The sequence below is a fragment of the Pleurodeles waltl genome, chromosome 7 (genome assembly GCF_031143425.1).
Source record: "Pleurodeles waltl isolate 20211129_DDA chromosome 7, aPleWal1.hap1.20221129, whole genome shotgun sequence".
Classification (NCBI taxonomy): Eukaryota; Metazoa; Chordata; class Amphibia; order Caudata; family Salamandridae; genus Pleurodeles; species Pleurodeles waltl.
The window spans coordinates 68504173-68523632 of record NC_090446.1 but is presented as its reverse complement, the minus strand read 5'-3'; the positions used below and the strand labels follow the sequence as shown (position 1 = coordinate 68523632).

Below are 19460 nucleotides of genomic sequence, written 5' to 3'. Positions count from 1 at the left end.
TTCTACACATGAATAGCACAGCCGTTTGTGCCTAGTGGACCGAGGGAGTAATTCAGGCTGCAGAGCAGCTCTACGAATGGCCACCTAGTTTTTGGGCATGTTTTTAATGCTTCATCATTTATGTGAATCATATGTTGGTATTATTAATTATTAAAATGGTGTATCAAAATAAAAACAAATGGGAGCAAAACAAGTTTGTGCCCATCAGGGTCAGCATTTAGCTTGACAGCTTAGAGGTGGTACAAAAATTGGTGCACTCTGAGCTGGACCACATCCCTTCCCAAGACGTCCACTCCCAAACACCTTCTTTTGTTTGGCAAATAGCCAAATAGAACAATCACTTGGGGCTTGATTTAGACTTTGGTGGATATCACTTAGATCGTATTACAAGTGCATTTGGATGCAATGCCCTTGTAATGAGGCAGACATGATAGCAATTGTGTTAATGATGGAGTCCTGTCCACCAAACAGTAAATTAGATCCTTAGTTCCTCTTCCATTTCAGAAAGGCACACCCTCACCCACAACACAAGTAAAACCAGTGCTTCAACAGCCTGAATCAACTGGTTGACAGCACTGTCTTCCCCCTTCCATTCCCACTTAAAGATGCCACTAAACAAAGAAGTCTCTGAAAATACCTGACTGTCAAATAGCAAGCTATTCCAGTAGATCCCTTCCTTTGCCTCGCATTCCATGCAGTTGGAACAGGGGTGGAGTTTGGGTATCGTGGAGGACTCTGTTCATGTGTGAATCATCCTGGTGACATCAGAAGATCCCATGCCCCCACTTGGAGTCCCCTGTTCATGACTATATCAGAGGACAGATATTTGCATCTTCTCTTTCAGTGTGGTCAGAAAGTAATCTCCGTTTTACAGGCAAACTAGATATAAGTTGGGACAATTCAAGGTGATGCTTTGCATATTCTCTTGAAATGGTTCCACATGCATGAGAAGAGATATTCTGATCAACTAACAAATCAATTGGCATAGAGGGCAGTGGGGAGGTGGTGGTGGTATGGAGGTGCGTTGGGTAACTATCAATGGTGCACAAGGTGCAGTGGCCAATTGACTCAGATGCCTGGGTAGCCCACTTTATCGTAATTGTTGTATTTTACTGCCCATACAACAGTGATTGGATGCACTTATTTGTTTGAAATAGGGCCTGCGCTACACCACTGGAGGGAAAGCAACATTAGTAAAATCATGAAGGGGTTTAGAGAAGGGAGCCTACATTATTCTAGTAAAAGTATTTTTAATAACATTCATAGTGAAGCAAGTCTCAATTAACAATTTTCATATGTTCAGTGTTAGATGTTTGCATGCCTCATATGCCTAGTCTCAGTTGTAGAAAGTTCAATGTGCCCAGTATTGCAATATTGCACTTACCACATGCCCAGTACTCTGGATGATCAGATTTAAAAAGCCTTGTGATAGTTACTTATAATTTCTCCAGTAACAGTTATGGTCAATACCAGGACTCCCATTAACAAGAATGTCCCTTAATACGTCCCTTCTAACAAGTATTACCAGTTTCCTCATGCACCAAAAAGAAGGTTTTCACATGGTCAGGAAGAGATATTGCCAGTTTCCACAATACCAGGGACCCATCTATTGCTACTTGAGAATCCTAGTATAAGACATTGGCAGCTTCCAAAGGTATAACAAACTCCCATGTCCATGAATATGCTCCAGTGCACTCTTGGACCAGCACCATCAGTTCTTTCATGACACTTCCAGTGATGGAGTGAAGGTTTATTCCCTGCCTCATTTGGAGAAGATATTAACGCAACAGTAGTTATCCTGGCTCCATGTTTTGGTGGAGCAGCTCAGACTGATGCAAGCAAATGGAAGGCAGTTCCTTGCCACCAGAGGGACAACTAACTAGTCACAAACGCAGATCATGTTCATGACAATAAGGGGTTAGGGGATCCTGCCAATAAAAGCAGAGCACCAGACCCTCCAGGCAGCTTCCTAATCCTTGCAGGCACTCATTTGAAAGATTGTCTCAGATCAAACATCTGCATAGGTATGGGCAGGTTTATTTAGGTGAAGTGTTTTGAAACCCCTTCCTTTTTGCAGTTTTGATAAATTACACAAGGCAAAAGGTTATTTGATGACTGTTAAAGGACACTTCTCTTACAGATGCCTGAGATATAGGAGCTCGATCTGCTGCCTGTCTGGCAGACTAGTGAACATGTGCCTTTTCGTGAGTCCTGGCAAACATTCCTCCACTGTTGACCACATCCTACAGAACTTTCCTCTCTCAGTCTGCTGTACTTTACCTGAGCATCAAATTAACCAGTAGAAATTGGTCAATTAAAAAAAAATGTGTTTCCAGGGTAACCTGTTGACTTGGCTTTAAACGCCACTGAATGATGCGGGTAGCTGATGTTGGCATATCGTTGCTGAAGGTTCCCTCAGTTAGGCAGCCACTGGGTCAACTGTGAGACTGATTCTCTTGCCCTTAATTTTTGGGCAGTAGGTGTGGCCAAGTCTAACTGCACATCTTTTTTGGATGTGTTGGAGTGGGAGATGCACAACGGGATGTTGGACCTTATATGGCCAACCAGGCAGTCAAGCTTAGTTTATTTCGCCCGTTGCTTGGCCACCTGCGTAAAGACATCCTTAAATGTACCAAGGCAAAGGTCTTTCTGGGAGCAAATTAACATTTTCAGGCCAATCCGTGGCATTCAGAAGCCACAGAGGGCGGCTGAGACCAGCTTAGAAAGGGTGGGAGGGAGAGGAAAGGGAAATGTGTTCTAAAGGTAGTGGTTAAGGAAGAAACAGTAGGATGGAAGTGAGTCCTGATGGTCCATGGAAACAATGCCTTCACATGATCCTCCATCCGTCAACCCCAGTGAACGATCAAGGTATCTCAGCAGTACTTTGAACCTGGTTGAAAGTACTGCCTTTTTAATTATTTTAGGAAGCCCTAAACAGCAGAACTGGGGCATACATATTGGAATAGTTGTTAATATCATTATTTTGGATAAATAACAGTTTGAAAATACACAGGTTGATAGTCCATGCGCCAGGGTATTTGGAATCTAATTTGTCATGTTTCAATTTTATGCAGAGGCAAAGAGACGCCTCTTGACTCCTGTTTTGGGTTTTCGCAGGTGACCTTGGGATTTTCTCAAGAAGAGGCGTTACCTGGGGCTGATATCTCCCTTCACCTGCACTCGGATGCCGGTTCTCTATGCACTGTTCGTGCTGTGGATAAGAGCACAGTACTAATGAAACCCAAGGAGGAGCTCACTAGGGACAAGGTTTAGTAATGCTGCTGCTCCGGCCCAAGCTATGGGCACTGTTGACAGAAGATGCTGAAAACAGAAAAGAGGCCATGTGGAGAATATAGACATATGATTGAGGTCAGCAATAAACACTGTCCAATTCCATTCTTCTCATCTTCCATCCCTCAGAAGGTTTAAGACACTTACACTTAGAATGACTCACCCCATAGGTTATAATTGCTCTACTGGAGAAAGATATTGAGAAGGATCTCAGAGGAACAAAAAGATGCATTCTCACTAAGTTTTAGGCTAGAAGAACACTCCAGGTCTGCATTTTATATTGTAATACAACAAAAAATGGTTTAAAAGGGAGAAATTATGCTAAGTGGATCTTCATTAGATTTACCCTAATTTCCTTGGAGGGTTGGATAGCACCAAAAAACAGACAGTATGGCGTTCTCTCCCCCTTCACATCACAGCAGAATTTTCTCTGTTGCCAAGTAAGTGTCACTCATTTGGTCTGCAGTCTGTACATAGAGTGTTTTCTAAGCACTAGACCGCAGTGTGTCACAGACCATAAAAGACTCACGTTTGTTGTCTTTTTGATCTCACTCAAAATGGCTCAGTGAAAAGCATTCATGTTATTTATTCTCAGTTACCCATGTATAGTTTTATACGTTCACTTAATCTGATATCCTTTTCATCTTCCATCGCTCACATCCCTTCTAGCCTCTTAGCACAGCAGGTCTTCAGTTAAAATACGCCACCATTCAGTTTAGTCAGTTCCTGGAGTTCCTTCAGCCCTCTATGCAAAAGTGAAAAAAAACACAAAAACTGGTTATGTATTTATATTGATTTATATTTTTTATTAAGCACAAACCATGACCCAGAGAGGTATGGTGAAGCTAGTGAGTAGCAACTATGCCAAATTAACACCACAGAATGCTGGTCAAGATTATTTACGTGGGCCGGACATTATACCATCTCCTAAATTTTGCATGATTGTAGTCACTCCTTATCTGATAAGAAAGTTGCAAGCACAAATCCAGCCATCTGCTCAGCCACGATCAAGCATCCTAGGCAAATAAGCGGCTGCCGATTTTTAATTAGCTGAAAGTGTACTCGTCAGATGTTAAAATTGCAGAAGGGGGGATCTTGATTATAAGATGCTTTGTGTGCAATGCACAAGCATTTAAATAAAGATTGGCTAAACTGCGTCCACTCTCCCAATGCCCAGAACTAACCTGGCTGCAACACTGTATTGTCTGCAGCATCCTGGTCAGGGCAGGCGAACCTAGAGAGAATCGCCCTAGTCCATTAAATCCATAAGTTGCATAGGCAGCAGTTCTCTGGGAGTCCTCAATGCAGGAACCTGTTAATTGGTTAGCTTGTGGCTCTTAAACCAATCTGCAATCAACAGTCTCAACCTTTCCCGCCATCTCTGCAGCTGGCAGGGGAAACCTTTTTATAGGATTCCATCAATGGTTTTACTCCTCACTATTAGAACCTGTGCATTGTACCGTAACTCATTCTCACTCATTCATTTGGCTATGTCAATTAGAGAACACTGAAAGCTCTCCTGAAGTGTTTAAACAGTGATCCTGCCTTAGGTTCGAAAGATCAATCTGTTACTGTCTGCCTATGGATAAAACTCAAACTCAAAGGAATCAATTATCAGGGATGAAGGTCCAACAATGCTGCTCATCAGCAAGGGGGCTGATTGAAGGAACTTGTTCTTGTCTTGTCTCTTTTGAGTGGGATCTGTGGTTCTCCAACATGACAGCTTGAGTCCTATCTTGCAAGAAAAGAATGGAGCCAGTGGGGGACAGTTCCTCCGACTTCCCTGAACTTATGAAAGTGAATGTCTGGGAGATGGTATGTAATTTCAGAAAATACAGCATTATATGCAAAGCTGACCTACTGGTGTTTAAAACTAAATGAAGAAAATCAAAGCTGTAACTTTGTGTTTTAGTCTGAATCCAGCCTGCACCTGGTCGAGTAAATTCTTGTTTCCCAAACAGCCTGAGAACAGACAACATTGCTCTTTGCAACTTGATGATTACAAAGAGAAACGTCCACAAAACACATGGTTCAGTCAATATATACTTTCAAAATAGAAGCTCAACATGGAAAACAATATATTTAAATGGAGAAATAAACTGACAAAAATGTTTAGTGATTGACTTCAATATAAAACAGCAATAGTTTTCTGTTCTTTGAAGTAGACACTAATGTTGATCAGACAATATATACTGCAGTATTCTCAGCTTTTAATAATAACTTGGCAGCCTGTAAATTAAACACATCTTTAAAAGACATGTGTTGCTAGGAGTCTAGGAAATTACAAGCCTGTGATAAAATGTGCCTGCACTTGGGACCTCAGTAAACCATTAATCTTTCTATCATGCTGTTTATAATGTCACTCTAAGTGCTTTACTGACTCATAGCCTTGTAATTCACTGCCACTAACCTTTCACTGTCCATATCTGTGTCCCAGAAAAACATCTGTTTTATTTTTGTCACAGCAAGTTCAATTATCTCTTCTCCTTTAGGTGTTCAACATGATCCGACCTGGTTATTTTGGGGGCTACCCTTACCAAACGGAAGACCAGGTGGAAATGCACTGCCCAGGCTTCTCTTTGATCGGTGAACTAATGCCCCGTCCTGTTGATTTTGTTCGCCCATCGTTATCCCGGAGACGCCGATCCATCATGCCATGGAGGCCTGAGAGAGACCCTGACGTTTATAGCTTGGTGCAGGTAGGCCAAGTGTACATTGTAATACAGCTTCACACTTTCACTCGTGTCAAAGCCCTCACTGGGTGCAGGGAGCAGATTGTGCACTAACAATCATTCACCCACAGATGGAGACCTGGACCCCTCATTGACCCCTGGGAGCAGTCTATACAAATCATCATATTATCACCCAGGGTGAGTCTTAGAGCCCCACTGAGTGCAGAGAGCAGCCTGTGCATCAAATCACACTCTTATCTAAAGTGAGAGAGTGAGAGCCCCACTGAGTGCAGAGAGCAGCCTGTGCTTCAAATCACAATCTTATCTAAAAGAGAGGGTGTTAGAGCCCCCACTGAATGAAGAGAGCAGCCTGTGCATCAAATCACACTCTTATCTAAAGAGAGAGTGTTATAGCCCCACTGAGTGCAGAGAGCAGCCTGTGCATCAAATCACAATCTTATCTAAAGAGAGAGAGTTAGAGCCCCACTGAGTGCAGAGAGCAGCCTGTGCATCAAATCACAATCTTATCTAAAGAGAGGGTGTTAGAGCCCCACTGAGTGCAGAGAGCAGCTTGTGCATCAAATCGCACTCTTATCTAAAGAGAGAGCATTAGAGCCCCACTGAGTGCAGAGAGCAGCCTGTGCATCAAATCACAAACTTATCTAAAGAGAGAGTTAGAGCCCCACTGAGTGCAGAGAGCAGCCTGTGCAACAAATCACAATCTTATCTAAAGAGAGAGAGTTAGAGCCCCACTGAGTGCAGAGAGCAGCCTTTGCATCAAATCACAATCTTATCTAAAGAGATTGAGTTGGAGTCCCGCTGAGTGCAGAGAGCAGCCTGTGCATCAAATCACCATCTAATCTGAAGAGATTGAGTTGGAGTCCCGCTGAGTGCAGAGAGCAGCCTGTGCATCAAATCACAATCTTATCTAAAGAGAGTGAGTTAGAGCCCTCACTGAGTGTTGAGAGTAGTTGGTGCTTCACCTCACATTCACATCCACAGTTAGTGTGTTGTGGTGCTCACAGAATGAAAGGAACAGACCAGTGCTTAATTTGCAACTAAATAAGTGCCAGGGTCCCAGGCATTGCTGTCCCCCTTGCCACATGCCACTATAAAGCTCCCTACTAAACCTCACACTCCTATATATGTGACAATTTGGACACTTCCAGGCCACCAGAAGTAGTAAGAATGGCCTAGATGCTCTAGAAATATTTTAAGATATGTATTTATTTGTTAAACGAATGTAATACATGCAAAAACAGATAGACTGTCATAAGTAAGCAAACACCGGCACAAACTAATCACTGGAGCGGACTGTACACTTCCTCACACTGCTACCCAAGGAGGAGTCCACAATGAGTGCAGTGAGCAGTCTGTACCTCACATCTCATTTTGATCTACAGAAGGAGTACTATAGACCTCAGAAGGAGTGTTATCGCCCTCATAGAGTGCAGGAAGTAGTCTGTATATCACCTCACATTCTTACCAACAGAGGGCCTGTTAGAGCCCTCAACTAGTTCAGGTAGCAGTCTGCATGTTCCATCTTCTTGCCCTCTACAGGGGGAGTGTTTGAGCCCTCAGTGAGTTCAGGGAATAGACTTGCTTCTCCTCACAACAAGAATAAAAGTCCTCACTGAATGCAGGGAGCAGTCTGTATATTCCCTCACGCAGTTAACTTCTGAAAGAAGGTTGGAGCCCTCATTGTGTTCAGAGAGCAGTCTGTACTTCTTATTGTGGTGTCACACCAGAGAGAATTTTTAGGGCCCTTATTGTGCGCTGGGGGCAGTCTCTATATCACTGATCTCTAGAAAGACTTCTAGAGCACTCACTTATTGACAGATATACGGAGCATTTTTCCAGTCCTTTTACGACTGGAATAATGCTTTTTTTCTATGTAACAAAGTAAAATGCGACTTGGTAACTTGTTTATCAAATCACATTTTGCTTTTGCGATTCGGTACGAGGAAGGAGCGTGTTCAGGGCATCCCTTCCTTATACCGAATCTCACTGACATGTGAGAATGTTTTGGGACTGTGAATGCGAACGCAAAACATTCGCAGTTACCACCAAGTTTAAGTGGTGTCTATTCGTAAACAGGGAAGGGGTTCTCAATGGACCCCATTCCCTTTGTGAAAGGGGCGCAAAACTTTTTTCAGAGCAGGCAGTGCTCCCATGGACCGCTGCCTACTCTGAAAAAATGAAATGAAAACTTCTCATATTTTTTTGTAATGCATCCCATTTTCCTGTGAGGAAAATGGACTGTTTTAAAAAAAAAAAACCTGCTTTATTTAGCGGCCATTCCCAATGGGGTCACGAATTGTGACTTACCTCATGAATACTGATGAGGTAGGTCATTTGCGACTCCATTGGGAATCGCAAACAGTGTGCTTTACACTGTTGTACATTTTGTTTTGCGACTCGCAATTTGCAGTTCCCAAACAGATTGCAAATTGTGAGTCTGAGATCCAAATGTCATACATCTGGCTCTTAATTCAGTGTGTGAAGTGTACGTTACCAAACTCTGCCACCCACAGGAGGGTTAGAGCCCTCACTGAGTTCAGGATGAAATGTATGAGTCCCTCACAGTGTGACCTACAGTTGATTTTGGAGCTCTCAGTGAGTAAGGGGAGCAATCTATACATCACCTCGCACCCAGTAACGAGTGTAAGCCATCTCAGACTTTCACCACCTCATGTAGTGAAACGAGTGTTCTCAGCATCACCTCACACTCATTCTCTGAGTAAGTGTTTGAGGCTCCACTGAATCAATTATGTAGTGAACACATCTCATTACACTGTTACCCCAGAGAAAGTGCTAAAACAGTCACTGAGTTCAAGGGGTAGTCTGTACAACTCCTCACACTGTCACCTCTAGCGGGAGTGTTAAATGCCTTTAGTGAGTAAACATGAAGATCTGCACATTCTCTCACACTTTCAACTCCAGAGGGAGGTTTAGACCACTCATGAGTTCATGAAGCAGCCTACACATCTCCGCACACGGTCAACTCTCACTGAATGCAGGGAGCAATCTGTACATCTTCTCACTTAGTCAACTCTCATTAAAAGCAGGGATCAATCTCTGTAACTCCTCGCTTAGTCAACTCTCATTAAATGCAGGGAACAGTCTGTGCTTGTCCAATCAACACTCATGAATATGGGGAGATGTGTGTGCATCTCCTCGCACAGTCAATTCTGAATAAAGGGTCTGTGATCTCCTTGCTGAATCACCTCTCTTTGAATGCAGGGAGAAGTCTGCATCTTCTCACACAGTCAACTTTCATTGAATGCAGGGAGCTGTTGAATTTCCTGCACAGTAACCGATGATTGAATGCAGAAAGCAATCTCTTCATCTCCTCGCATATCCACCTCTAATTTAATGCATGAAACAGTCAGCACATTTCTTCATTCTCTTAGTGTGAGCTTTAGTGCTCACATTCATTAACAGATATAGAGCTGTCGCTACATTTGCACTGTCACCCCCTCAGTGAGTGCTGGTTGCACTGTGTGCATCACTTCACAGGCACTCAGTGAGTGTCAGAGTTCTCACTCTGAAACACTGTAAGTAAATGTGTGAAGTGATGTACAAAGGTCCTCCTGCACTTTATGAAGGCTCTGAAAGTACACTTACTTTTAGAGGGGCTATAGCAGTGTGTCAGAGTCCTCATCCAGTGTAGGGAGCCATCTATCCATCACTTCACACTCTCTAACTCTGTTCTCACACTGAGTGAGAACTTGGCTTCATTTAATGTAGGAACAGTGTAGATCACATCACACTGTCACTGACAGAGCTACCTGCAGAGAGTCAATTATTAAGTTCAGTTTTGACCCATGCCCAATTAAAAAGTCTCTTGCAAGAGACAATACCTCAGTCTGACCAAGAAGAAAGGGATGATACAGTCCAAGGAATAATATGTTTGTTTCATGCTTTGCTGTAGATAAACATGCTTTGTATACTCCTGCCATGTAGTGCTGGGCTCAGACGTTTGCAAGTAGTTTTTTTTAAAGAAGAACGATTCTGAGGTTTAGCAACTCCTCCTTTTGTTTCCACATGGTTATTCACTTCCAATTAGATTGTTTTTTCCACCACTAGGTTCGGATGTGTACTGACTGATCAAAGTGTTCCATAACTTTCAGCACTTTCCTTTGGCCAAAATGATTGTTCTAGTACCGAGTGTTAACAAAACTTGGCTCAATTGTTGATGTTCGGATCTGCTTGGCTTTCAATACATTGTTTAACTACCGGCCTCCCAAGGATGCCTCACTGGCAACACATCAGGCTCATCCCAGGGCTCCGCACTGCTCACCAGGAAGTCTTTGTCTTAAAAAATGCATGCACAGTAATGGAAAGGACCCTCTTCCAGTACTGTCTCCAGTGCCACTCAAAATTCCTGTGGACGGCCAGGAACTGTGTAATCTCTGACACTTCCCTGCCCACGATGACACCATGTGCGATACCCGCCCACCTTCTAGTCAAAGAAGACTCTACAGTAACGACGCAAGCGTAGATGGGCACACAAAGAGGCTCAGAGACAGGTTTCAGATGACACACCCAATGCATTGGGGGACAGAGTGTTGAGGCACTAGAAACTGACCTTTCAGAGGCACAGCCCCTCTAGTCATCATTCAGTGCAGAGATGGTCTTCTCCTCTGGCGCCTCAAAGCCATAGACAAGAACATGCACCACAAGTATGGTCCTCACCAATATATAAATCAGTCCAGGGCATTGGTCCTTGAGCTGAGGCACAGCAATGATCCCACGTGTGTCAGTTGTCGAGGTTCTTCCCTGAAAAAAGCCAGCATACCACCACCAAGCTTATTGGCCATGTTATTGGCCCTGTTTGTCACTGACCAAGGTCTTTGGAGCTGACTGTGCCCCCTCCTCTGGGGATCAAGCCAGCTTCCTGTCGAGCCCAAAGATACTTCACAAGTCCAGGGATCTTTGACACCAAAAGGTCTCTCTGTCCAAATAGAGACCCACAGTAGTGACAAATTCTAAAGTCTAATTTCCTTTGGCCCCGAAAGCACACTTGGTGCTAAAAACACCTTTGACGAAAGGCTCTGAAGCATCATAACAGCCTACCATCAGCAGCTGCAGAAGGAGCTAAATCCATGGCAAAAGTGCATGTTCATTTATTAGCAGACCAGCAAAATCTCCACTAAGCTTCCTAAAAAGCCAACAGGGACTAAAGAGGAGGCTAACCTATGAGAGGGAAATTGCTGTGGAGCCTCCTCCATCTCCCAAGCACAAAAGATGCAGAGACAGGGCCTCTATCCTTATCCATATTACGCCTTATCCTTCACCTCCTCTTTTTCTACTGCTCTTCTTCTACCGCCTCTGCCTCCACACCTCCACCACCAACACATACGTCCCCTCGATAATACTCACCCGAGGAATCACCCCACTCCTCTTACACGGAGATAATTTAAGGTGGAGGTACGCTGCCGCACCTGGTTCCATGTCTCTGTTTTTAAACCTGAAGTGCAACAGCATCTGCGCAACCTACCATTCGACGGCAAAAACCTTTTTTTCCCCAGAAGGTTGCCCAAATGCTGGAAAAATTTGAAATGGACACAGACACTAGCAACGCCATGGGTGCCCTTCAAACATCTCCCTTCAGGGCATCTATTCAGAGGCAGAAAACCAGGACATGTAGTGAAGACTACCTCTACAAATACTCCTCCCATCCACCAGCAGTCACCATAGAACTACTCCGCGGGAGTCTCCAGGGGCAACAATAACAGGCACAGGGTTAAAGAAGACTGTGGATAAGGGGCTTCCACCTCCAAACAGGGACTCCCCTACCTTCCTACTATCACATCTGTCAGAGAAAATCTCCAAGATTTCCCCCCCGGCAGGAAATCACACCAGACAAATGGTTATTAGCCTTTGTTCAGTATTGCTACTTCTTAGAACTTCTCGTACAGCCAACCAACATTCAGCCCTGAAGCATGTTCTTAGAGATCATGTCAATCTTTTAGAGGAAGAGGTCTAAACGCCCTTCCAAAAGGGTTCCATAGAAGCAGAACCCATGCACCAACTGGGCAAAGGGGTGTACTTATTTTCTTTTCTTTTTCCAAACATAGACAGCTCACTCTCACCCATTCTGCCTCCAGCAGGTATGTTCTTTTAGAACAGTTCTGCATGGTGATGCTGGAGGATGTGATACCTCTGTTCCAGCGAGATAATTACATGGCAGCATTATACCTCATGTATGCTTATTTCCACATCCCCATACATCCTGCTCAACAAAGCTACCTGTGTTTCAGGGTATGTGGTTGGCACTACCAATGCAAAGCACTTCCCTTAGCATCACCATTGCCCCAAGGGTCTTTACAAAGTCCCTGGTGGTGGTGGCGGCCCACTCAGGAGAGGGGTGGGCATTAACATTTTCCCATGTCTCAATGACTAGCTGATCAAGAGTTCAAGCAGCCAACAGTGTCTCTATTATACCCAAGCGACCATCTCAATTTTTCACAACCTTGGGTTTACCATAACTGCGGCCAAGTTCCATTTACAACCCCTTCAAATCCAATCTTTTCTGGGGCTGGTATTGAACTTGGTTGTTGGCAAAGCCCACCAAAGCTCTCAAAGGGTTACATCCTTCGGTCATCATGGACCTCTTTTACAGCCACAATATTGCCTTAGTCAGAACTGTAATGTGCCTGCTGGGCATGATGGCCTCATATATTGCTATCATCATAAATCACTATCATACCCAAGCCTGGTACACATGCGCCTGTTGCAAAAGTGTCTTTTAGCACAGTGGTTACAGGCTGAGGGTCAAATGGTGAATATAGTGTGGTAAAGGCCAACCTGTATCGCTGTAGAAAACAACAACTTGGTGCGAGGATGGCCTTTCCTAGACTTCACAAGTCATCATTACTGCTGATGCCTCGTAATCCAGGAGACGACTGACCTGAATAAGGCCACAGTGTAGGGTGCTTAGACCCCAAGCAGCAGAGTCATCACATGAATTACCACAAGCTTGTTGGTGATACACCTTGCACTGAAAACTTTACTACCACGCATCAAAGGCAAAGTATTTCTGGTCACGACAGACAACATAAATGCCATGTACTACTTACAGTAGCAGGTTGACAGCAACTCACTCTCACTTTCTTTGCTAGATTAGGAAACCTTGCATTTGGTGCTCCACCACCGCATTCACTTGATGGAACAATACTTTCCAGGAGTGGACTACTCTCTGGCAGATCTGGTAAGCAGAACATATCAACAAGTCTGAGAGTAGGAACTCCACCCGCAAGTCCTGCACCAGCATTTCCAAAGTTTGGGCACCCAAGAATGCGAAAAAGTTAAAGTTTGCCCCCAAGTACCTGAACCCACAGCATGTAGGAAATACAGGATCAACTGGTCAGGGACATTTGCTTACACATTCTTCTTTGAACTTTGAAAATCTTTGGACTGAATAATTCGGGGAGTGGATCGAACTTTCATCTCAGTGAATAATTGTCTTCACTGAATAGGATATTTTCCTCCCACAACTGTCACTACCTGGAATGACGACTGCTTGCCACTTGATGGTTAAGCAGCTTTTATCTTTATTTTATGTATCACGGTGTCTTTTGTTGTTAGGTTTACCTTTTACGTATGTGTTTCTGTGATGTACAGGCGATTTGTGGACTCTAGGATTTAATTTATTTATTTGTAATAAAGAAATGATTATTCAGTAAAAAATTAAGATTTTTGCTTAGATTTTTAATATAGATCTATCCCTGCTGGATATCTTGTTTTTTTGCTTTGTCTTTGTCCCCAATCCAGTTGGCTTATAGGGACTGCCCCTCCTTTTGTTCGTATTCTCTTTGCATTTCTGATGCAGGGGTTGGCGTTTTAGTATAATTAAGTAATGGTTGGACCCTTTGAGTCAGAACTTTTGTGTAATACTCCCTAGGGCCCACTTATTTCCCGTTCATTTCTTCATATATTTGTTCATTATGACTGAACCCTTTACAATCAGTTATACGGAGGCCCAAATAAACATTTTGTTAGGTAACCCCTCTTTACTGAGTGGCGACCAACTTATCCCTACTTCTACAAATGTGGATAAAATTGAACGTCTAAAGCAGCTTAAGAAGAAAAATATTAGAACACAATTGCACGCGCAAGTACTCCTCGAGCATTTAAAAAATAACACGATTCCTGCAGGTCTACAGGTGAAACATATTCCAGTAATATTTGTATTAGATAAACCATATTTACTATAATTTAGTGGTGTAGGTACAAAGTGCTCCCATGACTGTCTGGCCCTCTCCTTTGAGACTGCATTAAGAATAAGTGGGACAAGTGCTCCATTGACTGGCTGGCCCTCTCCATTGAGACTGCATTAAGAATAAGTGAGACAGAATTGAAAGAAATTGAACTTCTGGAACTTGAGTTGTCTCAAGACCAGACAATTCAAGATGTAAAACAACTATTAGAGTCAGCTAATAAAGTCATTGCTGAGTACAAAATTCGGACTGTCAATCAAAAAACATCTAAAGTGGCTAGGGATATTAAGAACTTTAAAATTGAGGACGTTTACCCGTTCTTAAAGGAAGATTTTTACAAATATAACAACCCTAGCAATTTGAATTTACAGTTTCAATCTCGCTCACGTAGAAGATTTATTACTTTCTCGGAAACATCTTCGGATTCAGATACTGAACATTTACCTAAATTCTTTTCCGGCCCCTCACACCCTACCACTCAACCTTTTTTCGACCGAGGTGGACGCAGAGGCAGAGGGGGAGGTGCCCGAGTCAGATTTCAATATCAAGACCAGAACAGAGATTCATATATCCCACAAGGGGCATTCCGGACAAGGAAAAGACTATACAGAAGATAACTGTTGGGGGCTCAGACATGATACCGGTTTACAATTTGTCTACCCATGCTCTTTCAGGTATAGAGCAAGAGGTATTAAATAAAGGTCTATCGTTCGTCCCTACCAAACTTCAAGACCCAATTGACACTAAAACTGAGGTATTAAAGTTTTTGCGTAAAGTAAGGTTACGGACCTTTTTTCAAGATAATAAAGACGATATGCATCCCAATGAAGCCAATCTTGGTGGCTTACATTTGAAATCTACCTTTTGTCCTGATTCCATTCATATGCCACGCAAAGTACTAATTTTTGAAGATGTGGTCCATCGGGAAATTGATTTACTTAACACCACTAAAATATCGTTTAAGTCTAATTCCTCTAAAGAAGAGAATAGTGCCATCCACTCCTCATCATTAAATGAGAACATTATCATTAGGCCTGCCAACAAAGGTGGCGGCATAGTGATACTAGACAAAGATAAATATAGCATAGAAATACGCCGTCAACTTAACAACAAGGAACATTATCGTTTGATAAAAGAAGATCCCATACCTAGATTAACATCAATTATTACTACCATCACTGATGAGGCACTTATAGAAGGGTGGATATGTAAGAAAGAATATGACTTTCTAAACCAAAAACAATCACGTGTTCCCCTCCTCTATATTCTTCCGAAGATACATAAAGATGCTTCCAATCCCCCGGAGAGACCAATCATCGCTGCATGTGGTTCCTTATTGGAACCCTTGGCCCAATATATGGACTTCTTTCTCAAACCACTAGTTTACAAGACGAAGGCATATGTGCGGGATTTGATGCATATGATTAACATACTTGAAGGTAATCCCTTCAATGAAAAAACACAATTGCTAGTGACCCTAGATATGGAAGCACTTTACACCAATATTCCTCAAAATGAGGCTTTACAGATTATGGATGTATATTTAGACCAAAGACCTCCCCCCTATAAGGTCCCATCATCTTTCATACTGGCCCTTGCAACGTTGTGTTTAAAAAATAACGTCTTTTCATTTGATAATGAAATGTATTTGCAAGTAAAGGGGGTAGTGATGGGGTGTAACTTTGCCCCTGAATTTGCAAACCTCGAGTTGTCATTCTTTGAAGACAAATGGATTTTTGCTCTAAATAATCCCTTTCATAAACATATCATAACATGGTTAAGATATATTGATGACATCTTTATGATCTGGGAAGGTGATCAGGAGGCTCTGCTCTTGTTTCATGACTGGATTAACTATTTAACACCTGATCTTAACTTTACGATGTCTTCAGACTCCAAACGTATTAATGTTCTGGATCTGTGGACTGAATCTTCCGAAGGTCACATTTCTATGAGCTTATACAAAAAGCCTACCAATAGGAATATCTTACTTCATTTCTCAAGCAATCAGCCCCGTTCTCTGAAGGAGAATTTACCCTATGGCCAATTCCTTCGAATTCGCCGTCATTGTACCACCAAAGATGACTATTTCAATAATGCATAAGCCCTTATTTCTAGATTGTTGAATAGGGGCTATCCCAAGAAAATTGTTAAGGGAGCATGCAAACGAGCCTGGTATACTCCACTGGAACATTTGCTAGTACCTAAAATAAAAAATAAGCTTTGCCCCTTGACCTGTGTACTCACATATAACCCGAAAGCAAATCGGGTTAGAGCCATCATCGAAAAAAATTGGAAGCTGCGTCTCCCTTTAGGCATAGACAAACCCCTTTTTGCTTTCAAAAGAGGCTGTAACATCTATGATGCCTTAGTACATGCTCCATTCACTTCGAACAATAAGAAGAGAGGTGATTTAAGAACTATGTTATCCTTACCTCCGATCATGGGCCATTTTCCATGCACTAACTGTTTAGCTTGTCAATATACAGAAAAAACTACACAGGTGCAGCTAAATGGCAAAGTACACCACCAACGTTGTTTTTCAAACTGCAATACTCGCTATGTGATTTACTGTATTACATGCCCTTGCCTACTTACTTATATTGGCCAGACAACACAACCTGCCAAAACACGGATATTACAACATATGTCCAGGATTAGATGCACAGTCCGAGGTGCCCCTCTAGTTGACCACTACATTGCGCAGGATCATCTTCCTGATGACATTAAATGATCTATTTTACATGTAGTTGATAAAACTAAAACAGGCACCGTATTAGCCTCCACTTTGGACAAAATGGAAGCTCGCCTAATAGAAAGATTTGGCACGGCCAGACACGGCCTAAATGATCTGTCAGAAATGTGGGCATTAATTAAATTGTAACTATGTTGTAAGGGTTGTTCAACAGCTTTCGCTACAGAGATATACTAATTGTACATCATGGGCCTTAATTTATAATAGCTCATTTGAAATTCTCTGTAATACTATACTTCCTGTGTTGATAGAGACCAAGGCGTGTGGCTCTAGTCCTAATTGTGTTAGAATGTTTATATACTATTTTGTGTTCTTTACAAGCTCTTGAATGATGTTTAGCCCAAGATGTCTTTTGTTTATTATATTCAGAATTAAGGACATGTTAATAGTTGCTAACTGTGAAAATATGAGCTAGTCCAGTATATTATGTCACTGTAAACGCTGCTCTGTTACACATTACAAAATGGCCCCCATATTTGTAGGAATGCATATTACAAAATGGCCTCTATACTTCTCAGTGAGGACGAGCTTTTGTCCAGTACTTCTTCGGTTTTGTTTTGTGAGCACGCGTAACTTTTTAAATGGCCTTGATTGCAGCTTATTTATATGGACGCTAGTTCAGCGTCTTTTTTCGTGTAGTTCGTACTACGAGTGATCCAGCAGTAAATTCGTGTGATTAAGGTAAGCGCTGTATGCCTTTATATACGTGCACAGCAGGAGCGACCCTCTAGATGATAGCTCTTAAGTTCTTGTGCTTTATTCTAGACAGCATTAATTCAGCTGCAGCCCTGCTTATGATACAAAACGCTTTTGAAATCAAGGTCAGTCCCCCGAGTTACGCTTGACTCCTCCATTGGTTCACAGCATGTTAATCGTTCAGATTATCTTTCAGAATGTCCGATAATCTTTTTGTTTTTGATAATTTATCGAGCTTTTGGAGTTTCTTTCTCTAGTATAACCTTTACTGTAATTTACAAAAGGGTCCTGTTAAAGGGTTCTGCCATATTGTTTGTATATATAAGTTTTTCACAAAATAAACTATAGTAGTTTGTGAGCACAATTAAGGTGTTGGTGAACAGGAGTGGTCTTTCCTACACCTGGTGTTAATAGAGGTTTTACGTTGATAAATTTAGTTTGGTTATCTCTGTGTGTTATAACCATTTAGGCACTGTTGCTTTTGTCCTGAGGAGGCCGTACTTGATAAGGCCGAAACAAGTCGACTATATTATATCAAGGAGTGACAGTTGGAACTTTGAAAATCTTTGGACTGAATAATTCAGGGAGTGGATCGAACTTTCATCTCAGTGAATAATTGTCTTCACTGAATAGGATATTTTCCTCCTACAACTGTCACTACCTGGAATGACGACTGCTTGCCACTTGATGGTTAAGCAGCTTTTATCTTTATTTTATGTATCACGGTGTCTTTTGTTGTTAGGTTTACCTTTTACGTATGTGTTTCTGTGATGTATAGGCGATTTGTGGACTCTAGGATTTAATTTATTTATTTGTAATAAAGAAATGATTATTCAGTAGAAAATTAAGGTTTTTGCTTAGATATTTAATATAGATCTATCCCTGCTGGATATCTTGTTTTTTTGCTTTGTCTTTGTCCCCAATCCACTTGGGTTATAGGGACCGCCCCTCCTTTGGTTCGTATTCTCTTTACATTTATGATGCAGGGGTTGGCTTTTTAGTATAATTAAGTAATGGTTGAACCCTTTGAGTCAGAACTTTTGTGTAATACTCCCTAGGGCCCACTTATTTCCCGTTCATTTCTTCATATATTTGTTCGTTATGACTGAACTCTATACAATCAGTTATACGGAGGCCCAAATAAACATTTTGTTAGGTAACCCCTCTTTACTGAGTGGCGACCAACTTATCCCTACTTCTACAAATGTGTATAAAATTGAACGTCTAAAGCAGCTTAAGAAGAAAAATATTAGAACACAATTGCACGCGCAAGTACTCCTCGAGCATTTAAAAAATAACACGATTCCTGCAGGTCTACAGGTGAAAAATATTCCAGTAATATTTGTATTAGATAAACCATATTTACTACAATTTAGCGGTGTAGGTACAAAGTGCTCCCATGACTGGCTGGCCCTCTCCTTTGAGACTGCATTAAGAATAAGTGGGACAAAGTGCTCCATTGACTGGCTGGCCCTCTCCATTGAGACTGCATTAAGAATAAGTGAGATAGAATTGAAAGAAATTGAACTTCTGGAACTTGAGTTGTCTCAAGACCAGACAATTCAAGATGTAAAACAACTATTAGAGTCAGCTAATAAAGTCATTGCTGAGTGCAAAATTCAGACTGTCAATCAAAAAACATCTAAAGTGGCTAGGGATATTAAGAACTTTACAATTGAGGACGTTTACCCGTTCTTAAAGGAAGATTTTTACAAATATAGCAACCCTAGCAATTTGAATTTACAGTTTCAATCTTGCTCACGTAGAAGATTTATTACTTTCTCAGAAACACCTTCGGATTCAGATACTGAACATTTACCT

At 42.0% G+C, this 19460-nt stretch overlaps 1 protein-coding gene across 1 annotated transcript in view; it reads left to right on the top strand.

The window, feature by feature from the left end:
* The window catches only part of LOC138246808 (uncharacterized), a 176890-nt gene that overhangs the window by 35938 nt on the left and 121492 nt on the right, over window positions 1-19460 (top strand). The window contains 6 exon segments of the mRNA XM_069201570.1: window positions 3118-3267; window positions 5784-5990; window positions 13557-13569; window positions 14240-14575; window positions 14863-15627; window positions 18952-19401. Of these exon segments, the coding sequence (XP_069057671.1) occupies window positions 3118-3267; window positions 5784-5990; window positions 13557-13569; window positions 14240-14575; window positions 14863-15627; window positions 18952-19401 (1921 nt within the window).